This window comes from Microcebus murinus, chromosome 18, assembly GCF_040939455.1.
Source record: "Microcebus murinus isolate Inina chromosome 18, M.murinus_Inina_mat1.0, whole genome shotgun sequence".
NCBI classification, from domain to species: Eukaryota; Metazoa; Chordata; class Mammalia; order Primates; family Cheirogaleidae; genus Microcebus; species Microcebus murinus.
In genome coordinates this window covers 56,024,318-56,050,156 of record NC_134121.1, presented here as the reverse complement: position 1 = coordinate 56,050,156, position 25,839 = coordinate 56,024,318, and the positions used below count along the sequence as shown (strand labels likewise).

General features: G+C 61.4%; 1 protein-coding gene across 1 annotated transcript in view; it reads left to right on the top strand.

The window, feature by feature from the left end:
- Nucleotides 1–25,839, top strand: part of SDK2 (sidekick cell adhesion molecule 2) — a 137,239-nt gene that overhangs the window by 90,191 nt on the left and 21,209 nt on the right. The window contains exons 28-42 of the mRNA XM_075993921.1: nucleotides 120–235; nucleotides 899–1,088; nucleotides 2,444–2,542; nucleotides 3,459–3,653; nucleotides 4,693–4,894; nucleotides 5,838–5,941; nucleotides 6,409–6,479; nucleotides 7,462–7,597; nucleotides 9,149–9,205; nucleotides 10,523–10,624; nucleotides 10,785–10,900; nucleotides 16,133–16,319; nucleotides 18,630–18,767; nucleotides 21,490–21,651; nucleotides 24,366–24,491. Coding sequence (XP_075850036.1) covers nucleotides 120–235; nucleotides 899–1,088; nucleotides 2,444–2,542; nucleotides 3,459–3,653; nucleotides 4,693–4,894; nucleotides 5,838–5,941; nucleotides 6,409–6,479; nucleotides 7,462–7,597; nucleotides 9,149–9,205; nucleotides 10,523–10,624; nucleotides 10,785–10,900; nucleotides 16,133–16,319; nucleotides 18,630–18,767; nucleotides 21,490–21,651; nucleotides 24,366–24,491 — 2,001 coding nt within the window. The remainder of the gene's footprint in view (nucleotides 1–119; nucleotides 236–898; nucleotides 1,089–2,443; nucleotides 2,543–3,458; nucleotides 3,654–4,692; nucleotides 4,895–5,837; nucleotides 5,942–6,408; nucleotides 6,480–7,461; nucleotides 7,598–9,148; nucleotides 9,206–10,522; nucleotides 10,625–10,784; nucleotides 10,901–16,132; nucleotides 16,320–18,629; nucleotides 18,768–21,489; nucleotides 21,652–24,365; nucleotides 24,492–25,839) is intronic.

The window sequence follows — 25,839 nt, the reverse complement described above, 5'->3', positions numbered from 1 at the left end:
CTGCGACGTTCCAAACCCAAAGACGGGGTCACAGGCCCCGGCCCCCTTCCCACCCTCCCTGCCACTGTAGGCTCGGTGTTGGCTCCTGAGTTCCTTCTCTGCCCTCCCTCTCCCCCCAGTCCCCTCCTCTGGCCCCACCAACGTGTCCGCGCTGGCCACCACCTCCAGCAGCATGCTGGTGCGCTGGAGCGAGGTCCCCGAGGCCGACCGCAACGGGCTCGTGCTGGGCTACAAGGTGAGCCCTGCAGTCCCAGGAGGGGTGGGTGGGGGTGGGTGGGGGTGGGTGGGGGTGGGTGTGGGTCCCACCCGGCTTCCCCAGCCTCTCCACCCGGGGTGCTTGTCCTCGTCACCCTCTGGGTCTCTGCCTCCTGGACTGGGTGCCGGGGTCCGCCTGTCACCTCGGCACCCGGGGCGTCCTCCTCTGCTGGGGGGGGGGAGTCCGGCGAGGGCTCAGGGTCCTTGGGGCGGCTCCACCTCTCCCAGGAGGCCACACCTGTGCTCCCAGCCTCACCGGCAGCTCTGACGGACCCAGTTCCAGTCTCCGTTACCTTCTAGAATCCCTCTTAACGAGGCGTCTGGCTACAGGGTGCAGCCCTGGCCTGGAAGTTGGCAGTCGTGGCTCCGCCACTTCTAGCCGTGTGAGCTTGCACGGTCACACCTCCCGTCTGGGCCCATCTCCCCTCCTGGATGCTCCTCTAAGGAGCCTTGCAGCACGGTGGCTGAGTTAGTCTTTATGCCCCCAGCCCCCCGGGAACACTAGCTTCACCATTACCCCCTTCCCCTCGGGGCCAGGCCACCCCCAGGAGCCCAAGTCTGCCCACTCAGTCTGCTGAGACTCGGCAGAGGAGCTGGCGGGGAGACCCGGGCCCGAGGCCCTCACGCCGTGCTGGCCCCGCAGGTGATGTACAAGGAGAAGGACTCGGACGCCCGGCCCCGGTTCTGGCTGGTGGAAGGCAACTCGTCCCGCAGTGCGCAGCTCACGGGCCTGGGCAAGTACGTGCTCTACGAGGTGCAGGTGCTGGCCTTCACGCGCGTGGGGGACGGCAGCCCCAGCCACCCTCCCATCCTGGAGCGGACGCTGGACGACGGTGAGTGCGAATCCCGGCGAGCTCCGTGGCAGCTGCGGGGGTGGGGGGGCTGTCCTTCCTCCCGACCGCCGGTCACCCTCTGCCCCACAGGGAACCATGGCCTCGGGCCCCTGCCGTGGGGATGGCTCGCCCATGGGGACGCTAATTACAGCCCGTGTGTCCCCGCAGACAACCCCAGGGCAGTCTGACATCTGATTCGGTCTCTCGCTCTCCCTCCAGGACGAGTGTAGGGAACAGGGACTCTGCCCGTGTTAATTTCTCTCTCGCCTGGGGCAGGTTCACTTTGAGTAAAGGTCTGTGGAGGGGAAAGTCTTGATTCTTCCTGATCGCGAGCCTCCTGGTCCTGTTCGCAAAAGAGTGAGCCCAGCCGGGCCCTGGGCATCTGTCCCTGCAGCGGAAGTTCCCGTCAGAAGCTGATGTGTCCTTTGCCCCTTCCCTTCCCCCCGAGAGGTGCTGCCCACCCCGGACATTGGCAGGGTCCAAGCGAGAGTGCAGAGGGAAGCCCAGTGCCACATGTCTGTGGAGTCCAAAGTTACACATCGAGCCAATGAACTGTTAAGTTAAATATGCTCTATCCCCCTGCCTTGACAAATATACCCTTATGACGACCTAAAAGGCCAAGTTCAAGTTTGGAAATCTCAGACATCTTGGCACTCTGTGCTGAAATGAGGTGACAAGGGAAGAGGTCCCCCCAAACACACCCTACTGCCCCCACCCCATGCTCTTCCACCCTTACCTTTGGCCCACACCATTCAGTCTCCACCCATGCCCCCCTAAAACAGCTACCCCTTGGCCATCGCTGGGCCCGGGGGGTGCACAGTCTGCCCTCAGGAGTGGACCCCAGCAGCAAGTGTGGGGCTGGGGATTCCAGGAGCCCGGGATCCCAGAGCGAGGTCCAGAGAGAGGACTGGTGCAGGCTCAGGGGTGCATGTCCCTTTGCCCCATGAGCGGCAGGATGTCAGAGCAGGACCTTCTACAGCACAGACCCAGGACGGGGCCATGGGCGTGGGTCTAAGGACGGCCCTGTTCTGGGCACCTGCAGGGACTCTGAGCCACAGGAAGCCGAGGGCTTGGCTCCCTGCCAATAACACCTATTCTGAGGCTAGAAACCTCATTCTACCTTCTCGCTCCTGCCAAACGACAGGTCTTTCAGAGTAGACACCTCATTGATTTCGTGTCCGCATCGCTGGCTCCTAACGCAGGAGTGCAGGCACAGAGCAGCTCTCTGCACACACTCGCTGAGCCGAGCGGCCCCTTCCCCTGCGCCCCGCCGGCTGCCCTGCTGGAGCCGGGCTCAGAGGGCCAGGCTGGGGGACAGCCTCACAGATCCACCTCTTCCCCTTTGCCGCCTCCAGTCCCGGGACCGCCCGTGGGCATCCTGTTCCCGGAGGTGAGGACCACGTCCGTGCGGCTGATCTGGCAGCCCCCCGCGGCCCCCAACGGCATCATCCTTGGTAAGCCTTCGCCCTCCCCGGGCCCTGGCTGCGGGGAGAAGAAGGAGTATAAGGTGTCCACACGCCCTCAAGGGTGGGATCTGAGGCTCATGTCTCTTGCTAGAAGTTTTAGTCTGCAAGATTACCTGCTGGAGGGCAAGGTCAGGGTTCAGGTCCCTTAAGGACCACTGGTTGTGCCACCAAAGGTCCCCAGGCCCCAGCTGACTGGCCACCTGGTAGACCTGAGCTACCATTTCTCAGTGTGGCCAAGTGAGGGCGCGCTGGCCAGCTCTGCATAGCCAGCCAGCTCTGCACAGCCGGCCACTGCTGGGAAGCAGGGCCCAAGGCACGGAGCAGAAGCTCATTTCACATTCAAGGGTTCCCTCCTGCCCTGCTCCCCCACCCCCTCCCCCACCCCCACCCCCCACACGCTCAGGGTTGAAGTCAGCAGCTGGGTGAACTTGAGCAAGCCTGCTGTCCTCTGTGGCCTCACCCTCTCTTTGAAAAGGTGGCTTGGACTGTCTGTGCCTGTCCCAGGGCCCCAGTCCTGACCCCATGCAATGCCTGCCCCAAACAGGTGCAGCCACACCCCCAAAGACGGAGTAGGGGTGCGGGGGGCAGTGCCTTAGACCAGAACAACCTGGGCAAGAATTCCAGCTCAGTCACTTACCGGCAGGTGGTCTGGCCTCTCTGAACCTCAGTTTCCTCACTGAGGGCTGTTATGGGGGGGTCACAGACACTGTGTCCCCCATAGTCTACACTGCTCAGGTGGCAGCTCAGGACTGGAGAGTGACCAGGAGGCCTTCAGACAGACCACAGCCAGGGAGGCCCACGTGCAGACGCTGCTGTGGCCGTGGCCGAGGGGAGAGTGGCCCTTTCTCGGGGTTCGGGGGCGCTGCCTTGCTTGCCAGCACGGCCGTGTCCTTCCTTGCCGCAGCTTACCAGATCACTCACCGGCTCAACACCACCACGGCCAACACCGCCACCGTGGAAGTGCTGGCACCCAGCGCCCGCCAGTACACAGCCACCGGGCTCAGGCCAGAGTCTGTCTACCTGTTCCGCATCACGGCCCAGACCCGGAAGGGCTGGGGCGAGGCTGCCGAGGCCTTGGTGGTGACGACGGAGAAGAGAGGTGACTGCCCACGGGGCGCTGGGGAGGCCTGGGGGACAGCCGCGGGCACACCCCCCGGCTAACCCAGGTGCTCGGAGCCTCTCCCGGGGGATGGCGGGGGGTCAGGCAGGTGTGGTCTGGAATGGAAAGTGGGCTCCCGTCTTCGAAGTCAAGGTCGGCGAGAGCCCTAGCGGGCTTCCAGAGCTGAGCTGGGAGCCGTCCTCCCCAGGAGCCTGCTCTGTGCTGTTTCCAGAGAGAAATTGGCGACCTGGTGACCAGCTTCCCCTCCCCCATCACACCCCAGTCTTAGCGGGATGGCTGGAGGACCAGGCTGCCCTGAGCCAGCACCTTGCCCAAGGCTGGGTTCCCCAGAAGGGGGCCCGAGACCCCCACTGGTGCGAAAGTGACGTATCAGAAAACATTCTCAGGAAAACCCAGCAGGACAGTGGCTCTCGACCGGGGGCTACTTTTGGCTGTCACAGTTCGGAGGCTGCTACTGGCATTGAGTGGGTGGAGGCCAGGGACACTGCTGAGCGTCCTACAGCGCCCAGGACAGCCCCCAGAAAGGGTCATCCATGCGAATGCCAGCAGTGCTGGGCTTGAGGAGCCCTGCAGGAGGGGACGGGGACGTGGGGTTGGGAGACGGGGAGGCCACGCGAGAGTGAGATGGACAGCGGAGTGCCACAGCGGGAAACGTGGGCTCCATCCGCTCCGTGGGGGCAGTGTAGGCCCCACCCCAGCCTTGTTGGGCAGGAGCGAAGGGGCGGGGCGTCAGACCCCTCACTGCCAGCCCGTGGTTAGGGGCTGCCCCAGGGAGACGCAGATTCCCAGGCAGTGGGGCTGGAGGAGCGTGAGGGTGGGTCTCTGACCGGGAGCCCCAGGTATAGGCTGTGCACAGGTGTGAGAACCTGCAAGGCCCCTGTGTGCATGGAAATGAGTGGGGACAGGGCGCCAGGCCAGAGCCCAGAGCACCCCCTTCCCTCCCCCGAGCAAGTCCAGCCCTCTTGCCCACCACCTGGCCCGGGCTCACCTGGTCCCCCCCTTCCACCGCCCTCCCCAGACCGCCCGCAGCCCCCCAGCAAGCCGGTGGTGCAGCAGGAGGACGTGAGAGCCCGCAGCGTGCTGCTGTCCTGGGAGCCGGGCAGCGACGGGCTGTCCCCGGTGCGCTACTACACCGTCCAGACCCGCGAGCTGCCCGGCGGCCGGTGGGCCCTGCACTCCGCCTCTGTGAGCCACAACACCTCCACCTTCATTGTGGAGAGGTGAGGCCTGGGGGCCCGCCAGCGTCTCCGAGCTGCCCCTCCTAGCTGGGACAAGCACCAGCGGTGGTCCCCCAGTTGGGGTGGGGGGGCGGTGGGCCCTCTGAGGACACCTCCAGCCCGCCCACCAACTCTGTTCCTCAGTCCGCGCCACCCGGGAGGCCTCCCGTCCACCCTCGCCCCTGCAGAGCCAGCTCCCTCCTGAGCCGCCGCTCCCGTCCCCCCAGAACCCTGGTAGGGAAGGTCGCCTCTTAGTCGGCTATTTCTGGAGCCCACAAGTCCCCTCCAGTGAAGTGCTTGTCATCCTTCATTAGCGATTCTTCCAGCCGGGCGGCATCTTCCTCCCCGGCGTTAATAGGGCCGTGCAGCCGCGCTCCGAAATCCTGGCTTCAATTTCCCTCCCAGTGGGTTGTGGGTTTCATGTGCTCGCGATGTGACCGGGAGTTTTGAGCAATACTTTCCTCCCCACCTCCCCGACCCCCAGTAAATCCGAAAGAAAGACGATTGCTTGGAGGGGAAGTGCTGGTTAACTCTTGACAGCCTCCACCCCTCGCAGGCTTGCTAAGTTTCAGAGAGAGATGGCAGTTGGGGGGCAGGCAGGGACGGGGGGTTGTTCAGACAGGGAGGTGCTGGTGCTTTCGTGGCTGCGTCATCCTCTGAGGTAGGAAATATGGAGACATTTCTTCTTGGGGACCAATGGCTTAAAACTGGGCTGAAGGCACCCCAAGCTGGCATGGTCTGGGGGCCCTGGCCTGGGTGCTCAGGGGTCCTGGTTTGTCCCCTTTGTAGCAGAGCTCCTTTCTCAGCCTCGATGGTCCCTTCTGTGTACTGGGTCTGCACACCTGGCCCCTTTCCCAGGCGGGGAGAGCTCAGTGAGACCCCTGGTGCAGGCGTGGGCAGGTCTTCAGGGCACCCCCCGGGTTCACGGGACCCGATTCCTCCACAGGCTCAAGCCCTTCACGTCCTACAAGTTCCGAGTGAAGGCAACGAACGACATTGGGGACAGCGAGTTCAGCGAGGAGTCGGAGTCGCTGACCACCCTGCAGGCCGGTCAGTGCCCCCTTCCCCGTGGGTGGCTTTCCCTTGGCCCACTGGCTACTTCCTGGGCACTGGCCTCCAAAGACGGGGAGCACCAGACCCCTCAGTCCCCGGGGCAGGGACCCAAGGAGGTTTGGGCCAGAGGGGCCTTTGCCGGGGGCTCAGAGTCCCCGACCCTGCCTGGCTTTCTAGTGCATTCTTTCTCTGATGCCCCAGAAAGCCACCAGTGAACGGGGCCTGTGGCTCTGCGGGGCAGAGCAGAGGGACCTCTGGGACCCCTGGGTCCGGCTGGGGTCAGGTCATAGCACCTCTCTCCCTCCCCGCTGGCCCGTTGTTCTGCAGAAGTTGGGCTGGTGGGCACAGAGGGTGGCCTGACCTTGACCTGCCCCGCAGTCTGGGGTCAGCAGCCTCTGTCCCCATGGGCTCCTGGGGACCTGAATCTGCGGCCCCCGAGCCCACATATCTGCCTCTCTCCGCAGCCCCGGACGAAGCCCCCACCATCCTCTCGGTGACCCCCCACACCACCACTTCCGTGCTCATCCGATGGCAGGTACGGCCCGGTCGGCAGGGGTCGCACGAGGACTCGGCTAAGCTCCGCACTGGGACAGGAAAGCCACAGTCCCCACCAGGGCTTGCTGGGGTTTTCACGGTTTTCGCCCTCCCAGAGCACCTGGGGAGGCATGAGAAACCCAGGGGTGTGCGTGTCACAGAACATTCTATACACACACGTGCACATATGGACACTCACATACACCGCATGCCAAGGCCACAGCTGGAGAGCGGCAGGGCCAGGCTTATCAGACTTAGGTCTTCCCAACCCTGGGACAAAATAGTGCTTGGGGCTCTCAGGGCCCCCAGAATCTCCATGAAACCCAGACCGGGTGGCCGGCGATGGGATTCTTAAAAGAGACGTGGGGAGGCGCCCACAGCAGCCGGGGAAGTAATTAAGGAGCTCATAAAAGGCTCAACCGTTTCAGTAGGTTTTTAAAAAGAGACAGCATGAAAGGTAGTTCCCGCCTTCTCCCGAAGCCTTTCTCCGGCTAAGCTGGGAGTGGAAGCTAAAGAGAAAGTGAGGGGTGCACTCGCCCGTGTCTGCTCAAGAGTGGGGAGGAAACGCCGGCCAGGTGGCCCAGCGGGGACCGCCAGGCAGAGGAGGCTGGTGATCAGGGGCGGGAGCTCCGGACGAGGAAAGGCTCCATGAAATGCTGTGTGTCCAGCACCGTGCCCAGGCCCCAACAATGCTGTGTGACCTTGGGCAAGTTCCTTAACATCTCTGAGCCTCAGTCTCTTGCTCTGTTGGAGGGCAACTGGGTGATTCCTGCCCTCCCCTGCCTCACGGGAACGTTGCAGTGGCTAATGACCTCACTGGAAATGCTTTGCAAGTTAAAAATACTCCACATTATCTTGACTTCTTCTCCTGGTCGAGACACAGTTCCTGCTCTGTTGCTGCAGGGGTCATGATGGGGAGGACGGCGGGGCGGGGTGAGCCGTGCTCCGGGTCCCCTCCCCATTCCCTCCTCCCTTCCCTGCAGCCGCCAGCTGAGGACAAGATCAACGGCATCCTCCTGGGCTTCCGGATCCGGTACCGGGAGCTGCTCTACGAAGGACTCAGGGGCTTCACACTCCGAGGCATCAACAACCCCGGGGCCACTTGGGCTGAGCTTACCTGTGAGTGACACCTGAGGGAGTCAGGGGAGGGGCACACCCACCTTCCTGCTCTGAAGCTCTCAGCTTCCTGGGATCTCTCTAACCTGGAGCCCTGTGCATGCATGTGCCTGTACCCTGTCCCATTCGTGCACTTACTGAGTATTTACTGAGCACCTTCTGTGTGCCCCGAGACACTGTGGGGACACCGATGACCGACACGACAGGGTCCCTGCCCTCTCAGAGCTTGCAGGCTAGAGGAGGAGCCAGGCCCTCCAGAAGTAACCCTGAGTAGACGTCTAAGGCCCGTTGGCCGGCCTGGGGGAGTATTCCTGGAAAGCCAAAAGCCAGGGCCGGAAGAGGCTTCCCTGGCATCGGCTCGGGCGCCAGGCTGAAGGATGATGCTGAGTTAACCAGGCAGGAGGGACAGGGACAGCCCAGCATGTGGGAAGGAGCACGCTGCTTTTGAAGAACTAAAAGCCTCCCCTGGACACCCCCTCCAGAGAAGCAGTCCCGGCACCCCTTGTTCCTTGGGGGAGTCACACCCTGCCTGGGGTCCTGGGAGTCCAGCCTGCCTCCCCGTAGCAGGAAGGACAGCGAGCAAGGAGCCAGGTGGCAATCCCAGGAAGAGAGGATGCCTGGGGAGAGCCATAGCGTGGGAATGGCGTGGCTGGACTCTTGCATATGAGGAGGGTCCCTTTGGTGGCCTGAGGGTGGTGGCCTGGCCAGGAAGGCCAGCTGGAGGCTGTCGCAGAACCAAGGTGGCAGCAGGGTCGGACGCAATTGGGAGATGGTGTGTCATGCGCGTGGACCCCCCAGCGGGCTCCACATGACTGACTCATGGAGGGCGGGAGCTGCGGGGAGAGGGAGGCGGGCGGGGGGCGGGGGGCACTCACCAGAGATGGGGGAGCAGTCTGGGAGCCTCTCCATTGTGACATTCCCTCCTGTGGTTCTCTCCACACGCGTGCCTTGTCTGCTAGCGACTTAGCGGACGACACAATGATTGAGTGGATAGCAAAGCAACATTAATAGAAAAACTCGGAAGTAGCTGATCCAACAGCTTGCGTTTTTGGCGGTGGTTTTTGTTTTTCCTTTTTTGCCGACATGCGCCGTGGTTGTGACTCTGTGTTGCCCGTGTGAGATGCAGTTGTATTTCCTGGTAGTAAAATGTTTTCTGGTTCATATGAAGGAATTAACGGCGCCAGTATTTCATGCTGGTTTCCAAGAGCTCTGCCTTGAAACAAGGGAGTGAGTTGGGGCTTGAGGGTTCCCCTGGAGCTGTCCCCAGGATGGCAGGCTCCCAGGGGCTTGGGACACCCTGTGACCTTGGGCTGGTGCACAGCGGTGTGGGGACAGCACTGTCCTGGGAGCCGCCTCCTCCCCCCACTCCCATCCTGGCCCCTAACTCAGCCTCAGGAACCTGGAAACTCTCTCTCTATGTGCCCACTCACCTGGCCAGCCCCTACCTCTCTGCCATCTGCCCCCCTAGCCGGGGTCTCTCTGCGGGGTGGGGGACGCGTGTGCACTAACCTCCTCTGTCTGCTGTCTCCCTCCGGCCCCCGCCCCCGCCCGTAGCCACGTACTCCATGCGGAACCTGAGCCGGCCCGGCCTCACGCAGTACGAGCTGGACAGTAAGTCTTGCATGGCAGCTCCCGCCTCGGGCCCAGGCCTGGCACGGGGACCGGGAATGGGGCCTCGAGGACGCCTGACCACAGGCCGAGGGGGCGTGCCCACCCCAGGGTGCTTAAAGAATGGGACCACCCTAACACACATGATCGCTCCAAATACACGAGGACGTAGGCTGTTGCCGGGGAAGGGCCCACGAGGACGTAGGCTGTTGCCGGGGAAGGACCCCCAGGCTCGGCCTCTGTGGGATTCGAGATGGGAAGGAAAGTCTGTAGCCTGGTGCTCCGGTGGGGAGGGGGTGGGGAGATGGGCCATGACAGCAGGTCCGCAGCAGCGGGAGCCACGGGACATGGCTGGGCAGGTGGGCAGCGTCCGAGTCACGTCCAGGGCACTTATTGGGTCTTGCGGTCTGGGTCTTGCAGTTCTGTCCACCAGCCCCTGTCTTTCCTCCGGGGCTCAGGCTATGGGTTGCAGGCTCCTGCCTCGACCTTCTCCTAAAGCCCCAGCCATGGTTCTTCCCAGGGCGCAGGGCCTCGTGCTCAGGAGAAAATAACACGAGTGTGAGGCCCTTCCTCAGCCAGTGGCCCACGTGAGCTGCCCCGCAGTTGGCAAGGCTGGCTCCCCACCCGCCACCCCCAACACACACAGCCCAGTCGCAGGGGAGAGCCCCGCCCTGGGGGAAGGGAGCATGGGGCGGAGCCCAGAGGAGAGAGTGGAGGGGGTGGGGTGACCTTTCACCCCCCCCAGCAGGGACAGCAGCTCCACCCGGTGACTGAGCCCCTTTCCCTGCAGCTGCGCTCCTGTCCCAGCTTCCACCAGGCATCCCCACCCAAGCACCCCGAACTTGGCAAAAATAGGGGGTTTCTCAGCCCAGAATTCACATCCAATAAGCGCCTCCCCCCAGGCCCAGCCTCCCTGTGTAAACAGCTGGTGGGCAGGCCCGGGGCCCTGGAGCTGGGCACTGTGGGCCTTTGTCCTGGGGAGGAAAGAGGACGGGCGGGGAGGGCGTGGCCCTACGGCCCGGCGTGCCCAGGACAGCTGTGGTTTGCACCGGTCGTCCCCCTGTGAACACTCACAGCCTCCAGAGTGTCCGGTTGAGCAACGGAACGTACGGCCAGCATTGTCCTCGTGCGGGGTGGCACGGAGGGGGACAGAGCTCCCGGAGCCCCGCCTCTTACCTGCTCCTTCCTGAAGCCTCGCACAGGGGACTGGAGCTGCAGGGACGCCTCCTCCCTCCCCTACAGCCTCTGCCCGCCGTGGGGGCCCCTTCCCGGCAGGGACAGTGACCTCAGCGTGTGCCCCTTCCCCGCTGTCACCCACAGACCTGAACAAGCACAGGCGGTATGAGATCCGGATGAGCGTGTACAACGCCGTGGGCGAGGGCCCCTCCAGCCCCCCGCAAGAGGTCTTCGTCGGGGAGGCAGGTGAGTGCCACCTGCCCTGTGCGGGCCCTAGCATGTCTTCCCCACCCCGACCCAGACCAGCCAGAGGAGCTGGGGACCTGGGGTACCCCACCCCACCCCCCACCTCCCCCTCCCCCAGTCAACTCCCTGGCACACTCACCCCCACCTGCACACCCTCCAGTGCCCACGGCAGCGCCCCGCAACGTGGCCGTCCACGGCACCACAGCCACGCAGCTGGATGTGACGTGGGAGCCACCCCCACTGGACAGCCAGAATGGAGACATCCAGGGGTACAAGGTAGGGGTGCTCCGGCAGAGCGAAGGGGTGCATGGGGCAGGGGGCCAGCTAGGGCTTGATGAGCCACCCACGGGTGGAAGGTGGGTCCCCAGTCCCTCCCTCCTCCCAGTCCAGGTGTGCGCCCCTTCAGGCTCTGCTGCACACCTGCCTCCTGGGCTGTTCGCACCCGATTTGCGGAAATATTGTACAACTGGGGCAAAACTACACCCACCCCCTCCGGCACCCTAAAGGCAGGCTGAGTGCAGGAATGTCCAGCCACCCCTGCTGAGGCCACACAGAGAGCAGGTAGCAGAGAATCTGCCGGCTCTCCCCCCACGAGGGGTGCAGAGGAAGCCCTGGCCACACAGGCGCTAGAGGTACTGCTTTCAAAAAGGAACGTGTCTCCTCCTTGGTGGAGCGGTTGGAACAGGTAGCCCTCGGCTGCATCTGTGGTTGCCTCCCGCACAGGTGCCCAGTGGGCTGGAACTCGTGGTGGCTGGGTGCTGTTCCAGAGAACAGTCCCAGTGCCATGGCCCAAGGTGGGGAGTGAGAGCCACAAGGGACCTCATGGTGTACCTGGCCCAGCCCCGCCTCCCGCAGGTGGAAACTGAGTCTTAGCCAAAGTGAAGAGCTTGCTGAGGTCACCCAGCTTAAGAACGCAGGTGGCCCCGATTTAAGACAGAATCCAGCATGGGAGTGGCTTTCCATCTGGGGTGAGGGAGGAGGGGGAAGGAGGAAGGGCGTCTTGCCAGGGAAGCTCCAAAGACGGATGACACCCCTCACGTCTTTGCCCAGGAGCACCAGCTGGGAAGACTAAATATTGCACCCCTAGCATATGCCTCCCGTGGAAGGAAGGGGCTGGGTGGAGCCAGCAGCAGTTTGGCAGCCACCAGGCTGTCGAGGTTCGGAAGTTGCGAGCTAACATACAGACCCAGGAAGTGCACAGGCGCGAAACACCGTACGTAATAATAGGGCAGATGTCCGCGTGTTCCAGAGAGCATTGCCCCCACCTGAGCAGCGGCTGTGGCCCTGAACCGAGCAAACAGGGAAGTGCCTCCTCCCAGACACACGCTACCCCACGTGTTAACGTCAACATGCGTGAACACGGGTGATGCATTAACACCATCGACCCATGAGCGCAGCTAAGACCATCAGACCAACCACCACCTGCGCACGTTCACGCACGTTCCTAGCGTTGAGGTCTTTCTGTCGTTCACAGACACACCTTTATTGAGCAGTTATTTTGTGCCCAGCGTTCTTCTTGGGCTGGGAGTAAAGCAGTGAGCAAAGGATGACATGAGCTTAAATCTTAGGGGGAAAAGACCGACAATGTAGGAAATAAATAACACCACCAGATGGTGGTAACTGAAGCCAGTTAGGGGAAAGCTAGAGGTAGGGGCGGTGGGGGGTAGGTTTAGAATTTTAAATAGGGTTGCTGTTGGGAAGACTTCCATTTCCCAGGGCAGGGTCCTGGGCTGGGAGTGAGGGCAGGGGAGGGGGGAGAGGAATCTGGGAAACAGTAATACAGGGGTGTGCAGCCGTGGGCTGGGGCAGTGCAGCCCGTGGCCAGCCCACTCGAGGGTTTGCCCGTGAACTCAAAGCATGACTCCCTCCAGCCCTGTAGCGTGTGGGTGGATCTCACCGGGGCTGGGTTTGGCCAGTTGTGTAAGAAGCAGCAAGAAAGGACAGGAGCCCAGCAAAGAGCACACTCAACAGTGAAGAGAAGACCTGCAAAGCAGGATAAAATATTTGCAAACCACACGTCTGATAAGGGGTTAATAGCGCAAATGTTTGAGGAACTTATACAACTCAATGGGAGGAAAACTGATTAAAACGTGGGGCAAAGGAACTGAATCGACATTTCTCAAAAGAAGGCATACACATGGCCAACAGGTATATAAGGCGCTCGATGCCGCTAAATGTCAGGGAAATACAAATTGAAACCGCAGTGAGATATCACCTCACACCTGTTAGGATGGTTACCACCAAAAAGTCAAGAGATACATGCTGGCGAAGGTATGGAGGAGAAGAAACGTTTGCACAGCATTGGTGGGAATGTAAATTGGTGCAGCCGTAATGGAAAACAGTATGGGGGCTCCTCCGAAAATTAAAAATAGAACTACCATATGATCCAGCAATCCCATATGATCCAGCAATCCCACTATTGGGTATTTATCCAAAAGAATTGAAACCGGGATCTTGAGGCGATACCTGCACTCCCATGTTAATTTCAGCATTATTCACAACAGCCAAGATGTGGAAACAACCTAAATGTCTGTCCACAGGTGAGTGGATGAAGAAGATGTGGAGTGTATATACACGATGGAATATTACCCAGGCTTGAAGGAACTTCCGCTGTTTGCAAGAACACGGATGAACCTGAAGGACATTGTGCTAATGAATAAGACAGGCACAAAGAGACAAATACTGCACGATCTCATCTATAGGTGGAATCTAAAATGATCCAACTCAGAGACACAGAAAGTAGAACGGTGGTGGCTGGGGCTGGGGCTGGGGGGTCGGGGAGATGTTGGTCAAAGGGTACAAAGCCTCAGGCGAGATGCATTAAGTTCGGGGATCCGACGTACAGCACGACCATGACAGTTAATGATATTACATGCACTTGAAATTTGCAAAGAAAGTGGATCTTAAGTGTTCTCGCCACAAAGAAAAAAAAAAAAGGTAACTGTTCGAGGTGATGGATATGTTACTTAGCTTAATTACAGTCGTCTTTTCACGACCTATACGTAGATCAAAACATCACGTCTTATACCTTAAATATGTACAATTGTGTTTGTCGATTTTGCCTCAGTAGCACTGGAAGAAAGAAAAGAAAGGGCAGGGGTTGAGGAGAGTCGATGGAAGGTGTGATTACAGCGGTGCACTCCTCTGCCCGCCCCCCTCCAACGTGCATCCACCCAGCAGGTACTTGCTGGACGCCAGTGATGTGATTGCCAGGCGGGACTCTGAGTGCCTGGCCACAAAGAAGCCGGACGGACCAAGACCCTGCCCTGTGGCGCGTGCATTCTGCAGACACCCGGATGCCCGTCTGTGTGCTCCAACTCGGCAGTGCGCCCCTTGGGGACCGGGGCCCGGCTCGGCTCCTGTGTGCCCTCTGCACAAGTGTCAGTCCCTCTTCCTGTCGGCCATCACCTAACAAGGGTCTGCTGACTTCAGTGCACACACACGAGGCGCACCTGCTGAGCGCACCGGGGTTCTGTATTTGTGCCGCCCTGGGTCCTGGACCCCAACCCACTGCCCTGCTCCGGCCCCTGCCGCCTCTCTCTGCAGGGGATGTCTCCCAACAGGCGCAGGGCAGGCACGAAAGCCTTCCAGAGCGCGTTTCCTCTTTCAACGCCTTTCCCCGACCGCATCTTTGCCTGGTCCCTTTGCAATAGAATTCCTCAAAAGAGCCTTCTGCACTCCCACCTGCAACTCCCCTCCCCCGGAGTGTCTGAACCACTCCAGGTAGGTTCTCCGCCCCGTGGCCCCACCAGAGCACCTCCTGCCAAGGCCACCAGCCACTCCGTGCCGCCTCCAGGCAATACCTCAGGCCTCGCTGACTGTGGGCTGAGTGTTTGACACTGCAGATCCCACCCTCCTCTCAAAATGCTTCCTTCTTTTGGTTTCCCTTGCCGTCGGCCCCTCCTCATTCTCCTCCACTCCCGCCCCAACCGCTGAACGCCGGGGGCCCTAGGAATCAATTCCAAACCCTCTTCCCTAGGAGAACCCATGAATCCTCTTGGTGTGCAGTGGCCAAATACCACCTGTGCGCCAATAACACCCAGATTGTTAGTGTTAGCCATGGACAAATGAGTGAATGAATGAGTGATTTAATGAATGACTACAGCTGGCACCCGTATGAGGAGAATCTTTTTTTTTTTCTTTTTTGAGACAGAGTCTCACTCTATTGCCCTGGCTAGCGTGCCGTGGCATCAGCCTAGCTCACAGCAACCTCAATCTCCTGGGCTCAAGCAATCCTTCTGCCTCAGTCTCCCAAGTACCTGGGACTACAGGCATGCGCCACTGTGCCCTGCTAATCATTTTTTCTAGATATTTTTAGTTGGCCAATTGATTTCTTTCTATTTTTAGTAGAGACGGGTGCCAGGGGGCGGGGGGGTCTCACTCTTGCTCAGGCTGGTCTCGAACTCCTGACCTTGAGCGATCAGCCCGCCTCGGCCTCCCAGAGTGCTGGGATTACAGGTGTGAGCCACCGCGCCCGGCCAAGAATCATTTTTTAAAAGGGGGAAAGGAGCTGGAGAAAGGGATTTCATGGTAACAAGATGTCCTAACTGCCACTCACAGGTGCCAGGGGTGGAGTTGAGGGGAGAGAGTCGTGGGGCGGGGGACAAGGAACAATTTTATTAGCACCTTCTCACTCTAGGAAACTGAGAAATTGAAAAGCTGGCCGTGTGCAAAAACCTTATCAGCCAGCAGGTGGTGCCAAATGACCTGCAATTCTCCACGGGGCTTGGGACCGGCTTGCGACTTCTGGGTGGGCTGGGTCCTAGAAACTAGTTTAAGAATCTTCCATGCCTTGCGGACTAGGGATGCCCTCCACCACCCCCTCGCTAAACATGCAATAATTGAAAGCGCTGTCGAGCCTCTGCTGTGTTCCTGGCCTAAAACCTTCCAACTGGCCCCCCACCTGGGAGAAAATCTTTTCACCTGTGGCCCTCGTGCTGGGCCCAGGAAGGGAGTGGCTGGGGAAGTCACCTGGCCAAGGCATACTGCTAGCCTGGGCCCTCCTCTGCAGCCAACGTGCAATTGCAATGTGCAGGCACAGCCCCGCTGGGGTGATTTGCAGCTGCAGATGGAGCAGGCCCGGGGTGCATACCCCCCCCTCCCCCCGGCTCCCAGGAGATGCGACACTGCCACCCTCACACCCACTCGGCCGGGGTGGGCTCTGCACTGCATTTAGCTCCCCAGCTCAGGTGCCTGCGGGACGTATTTGGCTTATTCCTCCAGGATCTATTTTCCCAGTGCCAATGTCCCAGAGACAGGCCCTGCCACGAACCACGCTGCACGGGCTGTGCCCTCACATTGACAGTCTAGCAGAGACTAAGGTCTTGGCTATGGAAAGAAAGGTTCTGGAAGGGTTTTCTAAAAGCGCTCTTCAAGGCTTCTATACTGTTTCCCAGGAGCCACCTGGGAAAGGTCACAAGGAAGGTGTCTCTGAGCCCCTGGGGCGGTGCAGCAGGAGGGAAGCCGAGGTCTCTGTCGCCCCACTCCCACCGCCCTCTGCGCCCACAGATCTATTTCTGGGAAGCCCAGCGGCGGAACCTCACGGAGCGGGTGAAGACGCTTTTCCTGGCGGAGAACAGCGTGAAGCTCAAGAACCTGACGGGCTACACCGCCTACATGGTCAGCGTGGCGGCCTTCAACGCCGCCGGGGACGGGCCTCGGAGCGTCCCCACCCGGGGCCAGACCCAGCAAGCAGGTGGGGCAGGGGCCCTGGGGAGGGGGAGGTCTGCCTGGCAGGGTGGTGGTGGCGGGGAGGTGGACCCGCCTGCCTTTGCCCCCCGAGACACCCTGGGGGGGGGACGTGCTCAGGCTTTGAGCGAGCCCCCAGGCAGCCCACCTTGCAGACAAGCAGCCAGGCCCCCTTTCTCCCCCAGCCAGCCCACCTGGGCCCCGGCCCTGCTTCCACCTGCCTCTTTTCTATCTCCCTGGCTTCGTTCACTCCACAAGTATTTATCGAGTGTCTTTTCTGAGGCCCCACTGTGTGGGGCACTACTTGTTTGCTCCAGGGGGTCTCAGTCCAAGAAAACATTTCTTCCGGAGGGTTCTACTGTCCTTGGCTTTGGCTCCTCCTGACAGTGAGCGAGGCCACCAAGCAAGCTCCCTGCCCCGGCAGGGGACGGATCACCAACAAGCAGATGGGATGCCTGCAGATGGTGGCCAGGACAGGGGGTCCAGGGTGGGGGAAGGGGGTGCATGGGGGGGCTTCGGGTGCGTTTGCCCACAGCGGCCTCGCTGAGGGTGGGATTTGAGGGAGGAGAAGAGGCCGGCGTGGGGCGTTCGGGAGGAGGGGGCGGGGAGGTAAGGCGGGGTTCTGGACAGAGGAGACAGCAGATGTGGAGTCTCGGAGGCTGGGGGAGGCGGGGGATTAAGGGACCAGAGAGAAAGGCAGGTGGCTTGCAAGAAGACGGGGCAAGAGCAGGTCACAGAGGGCCTGGGGGAGGGGATTGGGATTCGTTCATTCTAAGTGCCACGAGAGGCCACTGGAAGGTTTGAGCATTTGGGCAACAGGATCTGGTTCCTGCCTGAGAAACTCGCTCTGGCCACTGTACAGAAGGCAGCCTGGTTGGGGCCGGGGCTGGAGCAGGGCGGCCAGGCGGGAGCGGACGGCGGTGAGAATCCTGCGCCCACGTGTGCAGAGCGAGCCGGTAGCCAGCGTCCAGAGCTCCTTGTCAGGCAGCATCACGTGTGACTCTCCCAGAAGCCCTGGGGGCGGGCGGGGTGGCCAGCACCCCCTTTCCACAATGAGCAAGGGGTCCCCCAGGAAGTCAAGCTTCTTTCCCGGGGTCACCCAGCTGCTCAGCAGGGGAACAGAGGCTGGAGCCCAGGATCACCGAGAGAACCAAGGGTTGTGTCCCCGTGGACTGGACGCCAGCCTTTTGTCCCGGCCCCCCTTGGACGTCTTGTCCAGCCTGCCACTTTCTATGCTGTCCGTGACGTTTGTCCCTTAAAGAGCTGCAAAGGGCACACTCGTGGAGTCGGTTCCTATTGTGGCCCTCTGTTTGGACGAGCCCTGGCTCCGGGGACAGCCTTTCCCTCTGCTGTCCAGGCCGAGTGTGAGCACTGATGGGCACGTCTGCCTGCCTGCCTGTCCCCACTCTCTGACGGTGTCATCGGCCAGATGGGAGCCCCTGGGGAGCCCGAAGCTTGTGTTGCTGTAGCAGCAGGACAGAGTGTTCTGTCCCATGTCCCTCTAGCCCAGGGGAGGCAGGAAAGGCCCCCTGAGCTCTCCTCCCCTCTTCAAAGACGCTGGCTGGCTCTGCCTCCTGCAGCCGGAGCCGGAAGCAGGTCCGGAGTAGCTCCGGCCTGGTGGGAGGCGGCACAGGACAATAATAGCCTGGTCACCCACCCAGGCCAGCGAAGGATGCCTCGGAGTGTGGCGCTTCCTGCCCTTCCTCCGGCCCTCCCCCTCGCAGGGGTCCCCCACCCCCTTGTTTGCTCCAGGGGGTCTCAGTCCAAGAAAACATTTCTTCCGGAGGGTTCTACTGTCCTTGGCTCTGGCTCCTCCTGACAGCGTGGTGTCTCCTCGACAAGCCCTGGCGCCGGGGCCCAGAGAAAGGCCGCGTCTGCGCGCTGCAGCTCTGGCGCGGTCTTGTTTAGTGCCCAGCTAGTGTCCGAGGCCCAGACCCCCACTATGTTCACTTCCAGGGAAGTCGAAAGAGGAGCCCTGCAGAGCCAGGAAACAGCCTTGCCCCAGGGCGACCCTGGGGCTTGACGGCTCATCCCGAGGCTCAGTGCCACTTAGCAGGGGGGAGCCTGAATTCCACGACTTTAGGGAAAAATAAAGTCTCCTTTCTTCCCGGTTCTTGGGACTCTGACACTGGAAAGTTGAGAGAGGAGGGGAGGGGGGACCCGGTGACCCCCAGTGACCTCTCCAGTGTCCCCTGGTGCTAAGCCCTGCTCTCTTGTTCTTCCTACCCGACACTCCTGCTTGTTCCTTGGGGCCAAGCCCAAGGCGCCGAGCTTCCAGGAGCAGGAAACAAAGCCCTTTGCTGTCTGTCTCCCACAGCCCCCAGCGCCCCCGGCTCGGTCAAGTTCAGCGAGCTGACCACAACCTCCGTGAACGTGTCCTGGGAAGCCCCACAGTTCCCCAACGGCGTGCTGGAGGGCTACCGGCTGGTGTACGAGCCCTGCACGCCCGTGGACGGTGAGTGGGCCCTCCCCCGAGGCCCCCCAGACCCTCAGTTCTCAAGGGCCCTCTCTCATCCGGGGTCCCCGTCACAGCCAGTGCACACGGGTTAGATGTGGTGAGAGTCTCCACGTCTTATGAAGGGGGAAGCTGAGGCCCGGACAAGGGAAGGGGAGTTTCCAAGGCGGAACAGCAAGTTGAGGGCAAGGTTGGCCAACAGCAGCCCAGGCTCCTAACTTCTAGGCAGAGAACTTTTAAATATATCCTTCCCCTTCGGTCAGTGAAGACGGGGAAGAGAGGAAGGGAAAGTGGAGCCAGGTACGGTGTCCCATGACGGACAGGGCTGTGGGGCCCAGGAAGCAGAGGGAGCCCCTGAGGTCCCGCCCCCTCCTCGCCCTTTCCCAAACCTTAGGGTTCTCAGCCTTACTCTGGGTTAGTCCTTCTCCATCTTTGGTGGGGGGGGTTCAGGAACCCCTTTGAGAATCAGATCAAAGCCTTGGAGCCTCTCCCCAGGAAGATGCACAAGATTGGGGGGTCACTGCACCCTGTTGCCATCTGCAGACCTGGGATCTAGAGCCCTGCTCCGCAGGTGACCTTCCCTGTGTCCTGAACCCTGTTCATCCGAGCTGTCATCAGCCCCTCCCTCGCAGCCCCCCACCCCTTCCTCCGGGCCCCAGCAGGGACCCTGCCCCCCTTGGGGCTCCCAGGCTGAGCCCTGCTGCCCCTGCCAGTGGGCGTCAGACACTTGCCAGCTGCCTACCCCCGAGGGCTGCCCAGCATCGGTGTGAGCGTGAGCTCGGGGTGAGCAGAGTGCAGAAGTCACTGCTGTTTTGTTACCAGCCACCACCTTTTGAGGACAGGGACTCAGACAGACAGGAAGGGGACGAGGCTCCTCGCTGCCTGGGTCTCAGTCCAGCGAGGCGCTGGGGGTGTGGCCGGCCTCTGGGGTCACCGACTCACTCTCGCCCCTCCCCGACAGCAGAGCCTGGCAACAACAGGGGGTGGGGCCCTGGGAACGTGGCTGCGGCCAGCAGTTCTGGGTCAGCCGAGGGAACAATGGCCCTCAGTCTTCCTGCCACCACCTGGGTGCCAGCAGCTCGTTCTGCAAGCGGAGCTGTGTGTTAGGATGGACACCAAGGGGCCACCGGGCCCCAGGAGGAGGTCCGGTCAGGTGCAGGGCCCAGGAACGGGGCAGAGGACAGAGGTCCCGGAGATAGACGCAGGGACCTGGGACAAGCTCCCTTCACAGGGGCCTCCACCTGGGCAGTCCCAGCCTGGTGATGTGAACACTTTGCCTCCGGGGGCTCAGTCTGGCGGGGGGATCTAGAGCACGTGGCTGAACCCCTTACCCTCATATGTTCCCGTCCTCCCACAATAGCCCAGCTGAGCCTGAGCCTGGCCGGCACGGCGTCCACACCCCAGTTCTTGCCTCAGCCCTGGGTCCAGGTCAGCAGCAAAGCAGCCCCACAGGAGCCCCAGAGCCCCCTCTCTTGTAGGAAAAACCAAGGTCCCGGCCTCGAGGTGGAGGTTGTTCAGAAATGTCATGGAGCTTACTCAAATGCCAGTGTCCCTGCTCCTGGTCCTGGGGGGTCCTTTCTTCTGGGAAGTCCCTCCTGAGCATCTGTTGTTCTGTCCTTCAATACTCCATCCATGCAGTACACAGATCAGGCCCTGGGTGCTGTCAGTTTACTTAAACCTCCAGTCTAAGGTGCTGTGGCTGTCCCCACCCATAGAACAAACTGAGGCCGGGTGAGGGACATGCCAGGGCCAGCACTGGGTGTGAGCCCAGCCCACTGGCTACAAGGCCCGTCTCAGTGGTGACCAGGGAGCTCGGTGGACATGGGACATGGAACCATCCTGGCCCTCCGGAAGACTGGCGGTCGGGAGGGTTTGTACTTGGGAAGCACAGAGCTGTCCCACACTTCCCTCTTGCAGCTGCAATTCAGGGACTAAAGAGCCTGGCGGGGCTGGGCGCGGTGGCTCATGCCCGTAATCCTAGCACTCTGGAAGGCCGAGGCAGGCGGACTGCTCAAGGTCAGGAGTTCCAGACCAGCCTGAGCAAGAGCGAGATCCCGTCTCTACTAAAAATAGAAAGAAATTAATTGGCCAACTAAAAATACATAGAAAAAATTAGCCGGGCATGGTGGCACATGCCTGTAGTCCCAGCTACTTGGGAGGCTGAGGCAGAAGCACTTCTTGAGCCCAGGAGTTTGAGGTTGCTGTGAGCTAGGCTGACGCCACGGCACTCTAGCCCAGGCAATGCCAGAAGGCCGAGGTGAGCTCCCGGCTCTCACCAGCACAAGAGGAAGGAGGCGGAGCCTGGAGCCAGTGCCTGGGTTGGGGCCCAGGTGTTGGAGCTGGTCGGAAGCGTGTCCCCTCCAACTGACTTTTGGTATCTTTACGGCAACACTGCCTGAAAGCTGATCCTTAGAATTCTAGTTCCGTGGTATGTTATGTAGGGGGATAAAAACAGTGGCGAAATAAATTTGAGGCACAGTCATTGCGTTAAACAGGATGCTGAGTGGTCTTTTCCTCCAGAGGCTAAAGGATCCAGGGGTCGGTCAACAGACACATAAAAAAATACATAGCTTTTCTCAAACTTATTTAACCATGGAGCCCTTTTTCCTGAGAACAGCTTGCAGGGCCGCCGTCCAAGAAACACCGTGTGGGGCTAGGGTGGCGTTCCAGCCTGGTCTCAAGGGGTGAGGCCCCTGCAGCCCCGCGTGCTGTGTCCCCCCAGGAGTCAGCAAGATCGTGACGGTGGATGTGAAGGGGAGCAACCCTCTGTGGCTGAAGGTGAAGGACCTGGCGGAGGGGATGACCTACAGGTTCCGCATCAGGGCCAAGACCTTCACCTACGGGCCGGAGATCGAAGCCAACGTCACCACGGGCCCAGGGGAAGGTAGGAAAGCGAGCGATGGGCCACACGTCACGTGCAATTGTTCAGCAGCCCCTCCCCAAGTCAGAAGGGCCCCTGGTGTCAAAAGCTGTGCTGGACCCTGGGGACCCAGAGTGGGGGGCAGGGCTCACTCTTTCTCCCTGGTCCCCAAGAACCCCTCTCCCCCCACTCCCCCCACTCCGGCGCCTCTACTTCGGTTAGTGGCATCAGTGTCCTTGTGTTCCTCAAGCCACAGACCCCAGAGGGGCCCCTCCCCTCAGGCCCAGTGCCCTGGGCCTGGCAGCTGCTCCCGCTCCTTTCTGGTGGTCCCTGCCCCCAGTCGTGCTACCCCCATGGCTTCTGTCCAGAAGGGACGCAGCCTGCAGGCCCCCTGCCTCTGACCTGGTCAGACCCCTCTTCCCACCCCCTGCAGTGTTTCCCTGAGCAGGTGACCACGGTGCAGGCGAGTCACCCTCAGCTCTTGCTAAAATCACCTTCCCAGGGTGGCTGCAAAGGGATGCTCATCCCCGGGGCTGAGGTGGGCCCAGCAACCTGCACTGACCCCAAAAACCCCTGGAGGGTCCCACGAAAGTGGCACCTTGAGAAACCCTTGATGGAGCAGCAGCCTCTCCAGGGCTAGGGCCCACGATCCCCCCATTTTCCCCCCATCTCCCCACAGATGCCCCTGAGCTTCCTTCTCCTCCTCCTTTAACGCCCCCCCCTTCCCAGGCCGCACTGCCGCCTCCCTCCCTAAGCAAGGACACAGCCCCTCCCAACCCCCCCTAAAATCCATCTCCTCCCCCCATCCCCCACAGCCAGGAGTGGATGGAGGCCCCTGGGGGGTCCTGGGAGCCTGCCCTCCTGCCTGTCACCGCCCTGCAGCTGTCACTGCTGGTGGCTCAGGCCAGCTACTCTTCACTTTCCCTTTCTGTCTGGTCACTTTCTACTCCTCACAGTCCTATTCTGCGAGGAAGGGGCAGGGCTCCCTGCAACAAAGCCTGCATGAGGAAGCTGCCCAGGAAGGAGCCGCCCCCACGAGACACACACACACACACATACACGCGTGCGTACATGAACACACATGCACATGCATAGGCACACACATGCAGACATACACACATGCACACACACACAGATGCACAGGCCTGGTCCTTCATCTGCTCCCACTCCCAGCCCCAGCCCCAGCTGCCTCTCACCTGAGCCAGCTTCCTGGGAAGCACAGGCAGGAAGCGGAGGGAGGGCCAAGAAGCTCAGGGACAGGAGAGGGCTGTTCTGACTGAGCCTTGAACTATCCCAGGCTGGAGGGCGGGGGGGGGGGGGCATGGGGAGGGAAGAGGTACAGAGGAGGAGGTGGAGGATTCTCCGAGAGAGAGAGCAGAGGGGTCTGCAGGGGAGAACATGCAGCCAGGCAGTGGCTGGACTCTCTGGAAGCTTCTGGTCCAGGAGGAGATGACAGCTCTTCCTCCAGCCCTGATTGCTGTTCTGTGCAGACTGAGAACGGGGGTCCTGGGGCCGGCCCACCCTCCACTGCCCCTCGGGCTGTGTCCCCTACTGCTCCTGCTCCCTGCTGCCTTTGTCCTGGGGCTCCAGGCAGGATGCCACTGGGGAAGGAAGGAAGGAAATGAGGCCCCCCTGAGGCCATGGGTTGGGACTGGGCGCAGGGCTGGGCAGGGCTGGGCAGGCTGCAGGCTGCGTGGGCGGGTCTGGGCCTCCTGTCCGGCCCATGGGCTCCCCGGGCCCTGGAGGAGCTTCAGTGTGGGGCGGCACTCAGCTCTCTTACTAGCTGGCGTCCACAGAGGCCACTCGGCCAGCCTGTCACCCACCCACTCTGCACTGGCCCGTCCCCTCGTCCCCCAAGCATGCAGGAAGCACCTACTGTGCGCCAGGCTCTGGAGACGCAGAGCTCCCCATCTGGGGGGAGCGGGCCTGGGGCATAGCACACGGGGTGGGCCTCTGGACAGGCACCCCAAAAGAAGAAGGGGCTCAGGCCCCTTGGACTAGAGGCAGACGCCTGGCTTACTCCTCCTACTGCAGAAGTCACCCCTCCCCTGCTCTGGCTCCTACGGCATGCCGGGCTGCTGCCCTGGCGACCTGCATGCCAGGAGAGCCACAGGGAGCCCGGTCCTTCCTCCCCTCCCAGCAGCAGAAGCTCAGGCCCTCCTGGGCCCGGCCCCGCTCCCCCTGCTTAGCCTAACAGCAAATGCCACTGGGGCAGGGGGATTTCAGGCAGGAGGTAGGGACGACGTCACTGTCACACACCAGGGGAGAGGTTGGGGGCTCTTCAGCACCCCATGTCACCCCCTCCTCTCACAGGCCCCTCCTCCATCACCAAGGTACCTCTGCTGTCCCCGTGACACAGCCCTTCGAGCCTAATCTTCCAAAAGGCCCTTACAGATGGGGAAGCTGAGGCACTGGAGGGCTATGTGCATTGATGGAGGTCACCCATCTAATAAGTTCCGGGCTAGAACTAAAAGCCCAGGTCCCCTGACTCTGCTCCAGGGAACTTTCTGGATCATCCCGTATGCCTTCTCCCGCCCTGGGGTCTGGAAGTGGGGTGGGAGGTGGCGGGGAGACCACAGCCCTGGCCCGCAGGCCTGGCCTGGACACTCGCAGGGCCTCCTTCAGGCCCCTTGGCCGGGTTGGTCTGGTGGCCCAGCCCTCCTCCTTGAGCCCAGGCTGGCCGGCGGTGGTGGCTGTGGCTTCCATACGTCCCCTCGTCCTCTGTGTGCCGTCTGCAGGTGCCCCGGGGCCGCCTGGCGTGCCCGTCATCGTGCGGTACAGCTCGGCCATCGCCATCCACTGGTCCAGCGGAGACCCCGGCAAGGGGCCCATCACCCGCTACGTCATAGAGGCCAGGCCTTCAGGTGCGTCCCGCCCTGCCGGGCCCAGACTCCATGACTCCTCCTTCCCTCCTCCCTGCGTCCCTCCCCCGGGACGCTCGTGTCTGTCCTCTGCCTGAGAAAGCCCCAGTGCCTCTAGGCGGGCACTGCTGGAGAGTGGAAACAGGACACGCTTCCTCTGCGCTGCACTCTTGGTTAGGGAGCACCCAGGGCCCCCCCAAGAACGGGTCTTAGTGCTAGTGAGGACCTGCTTGGGCCGAGGACTCTTCGATGAGCCAGAGGGGCGAGCCCTGGGCTCACGCGGGTTAAACCGCACCCTCCACGCGACCTCCCGACCTCTGCCCCAGAACGAAGGAGACCCGGCTGCCTCCTCGAGCTGGATCTCTGCCATCGAGGCTGTGTCGGCTGCTCCTGGAACCGTACCAACCTCTCCCGTCAAGCCTGAAATCGAATCACGAGAACTTCCAAAGCCATCGGGAGACGAGCGCCTGATAAGTCACCGTGGGCCACCTCCCCTGCTCCTGTTTCACCATCCAGACACCCGCTTCCCGCTCCGCACCTCGCGGGAGCCCCAGCCGGCCCTGCCAGCTCCCCGTTGCTAGGTTTCCGGGCAATCGCAGGTGCCAGAGCCAGCGAGCCGGAGGCTGGTTCTTTGTACTCGGGGATCCGCGCTCAGGTGATTGAAGTGGAGAGAGAAAAGGACTCAGTGGCTCCAGCCCGAATGGCCGATAATCACCATAATGGGAAGCAGTTGAGCGTATCAGCAGCGAGTACATCTAAAGGAGGGTATTAAAATATCCCAGTGACAAATCTTTAATACCTCAGGGTAGCTGGGCGCTCAGCACCCCGTGGCAAGGAGTTACTAATTCTTCTAGTGGTTCCTGGAAGCCATGCCACCCGCTTGCCTTAATCTTATGCTAATGATCACAGTTGCAAGGATCTAGTGCACCTGGCCGCTGAGGTCTGCCTGTCGCCAGAGGATGCACGAGGGGCTGGCTGCCTCCCCACTCCAGATGGTCCCTCCCTGGCCCTGCAGCGCTGGCTGCCAAGTTGGCCGGGAGACCACTGCGTGCTAATCCCAGCCAGGCCCTGCACCTGCTTATTCCACCCAAGTGGGCCGGCCAGGGTGCCGGGCTGTGGAATGTTGGCCCTGGACTTGGGCCCTGTTGATTTTCCAGTGTTCCCTGGGAGGCCCAGCGTGGGACCCTGGTGTTGTAAGTTTGGGGGCTGTGACTTGGCCACAGGTAGAATCAGCACTGAGGGTAAAAGGAAGGACCGAGCCAGGACCTCTCGAAAAGCCAGGACTCGGAGCAGGGCCAGAGAGCTGGGGACGGGGTCAGAAACCAGGTGAGGAGAGGAGAGTGGGCAGGGG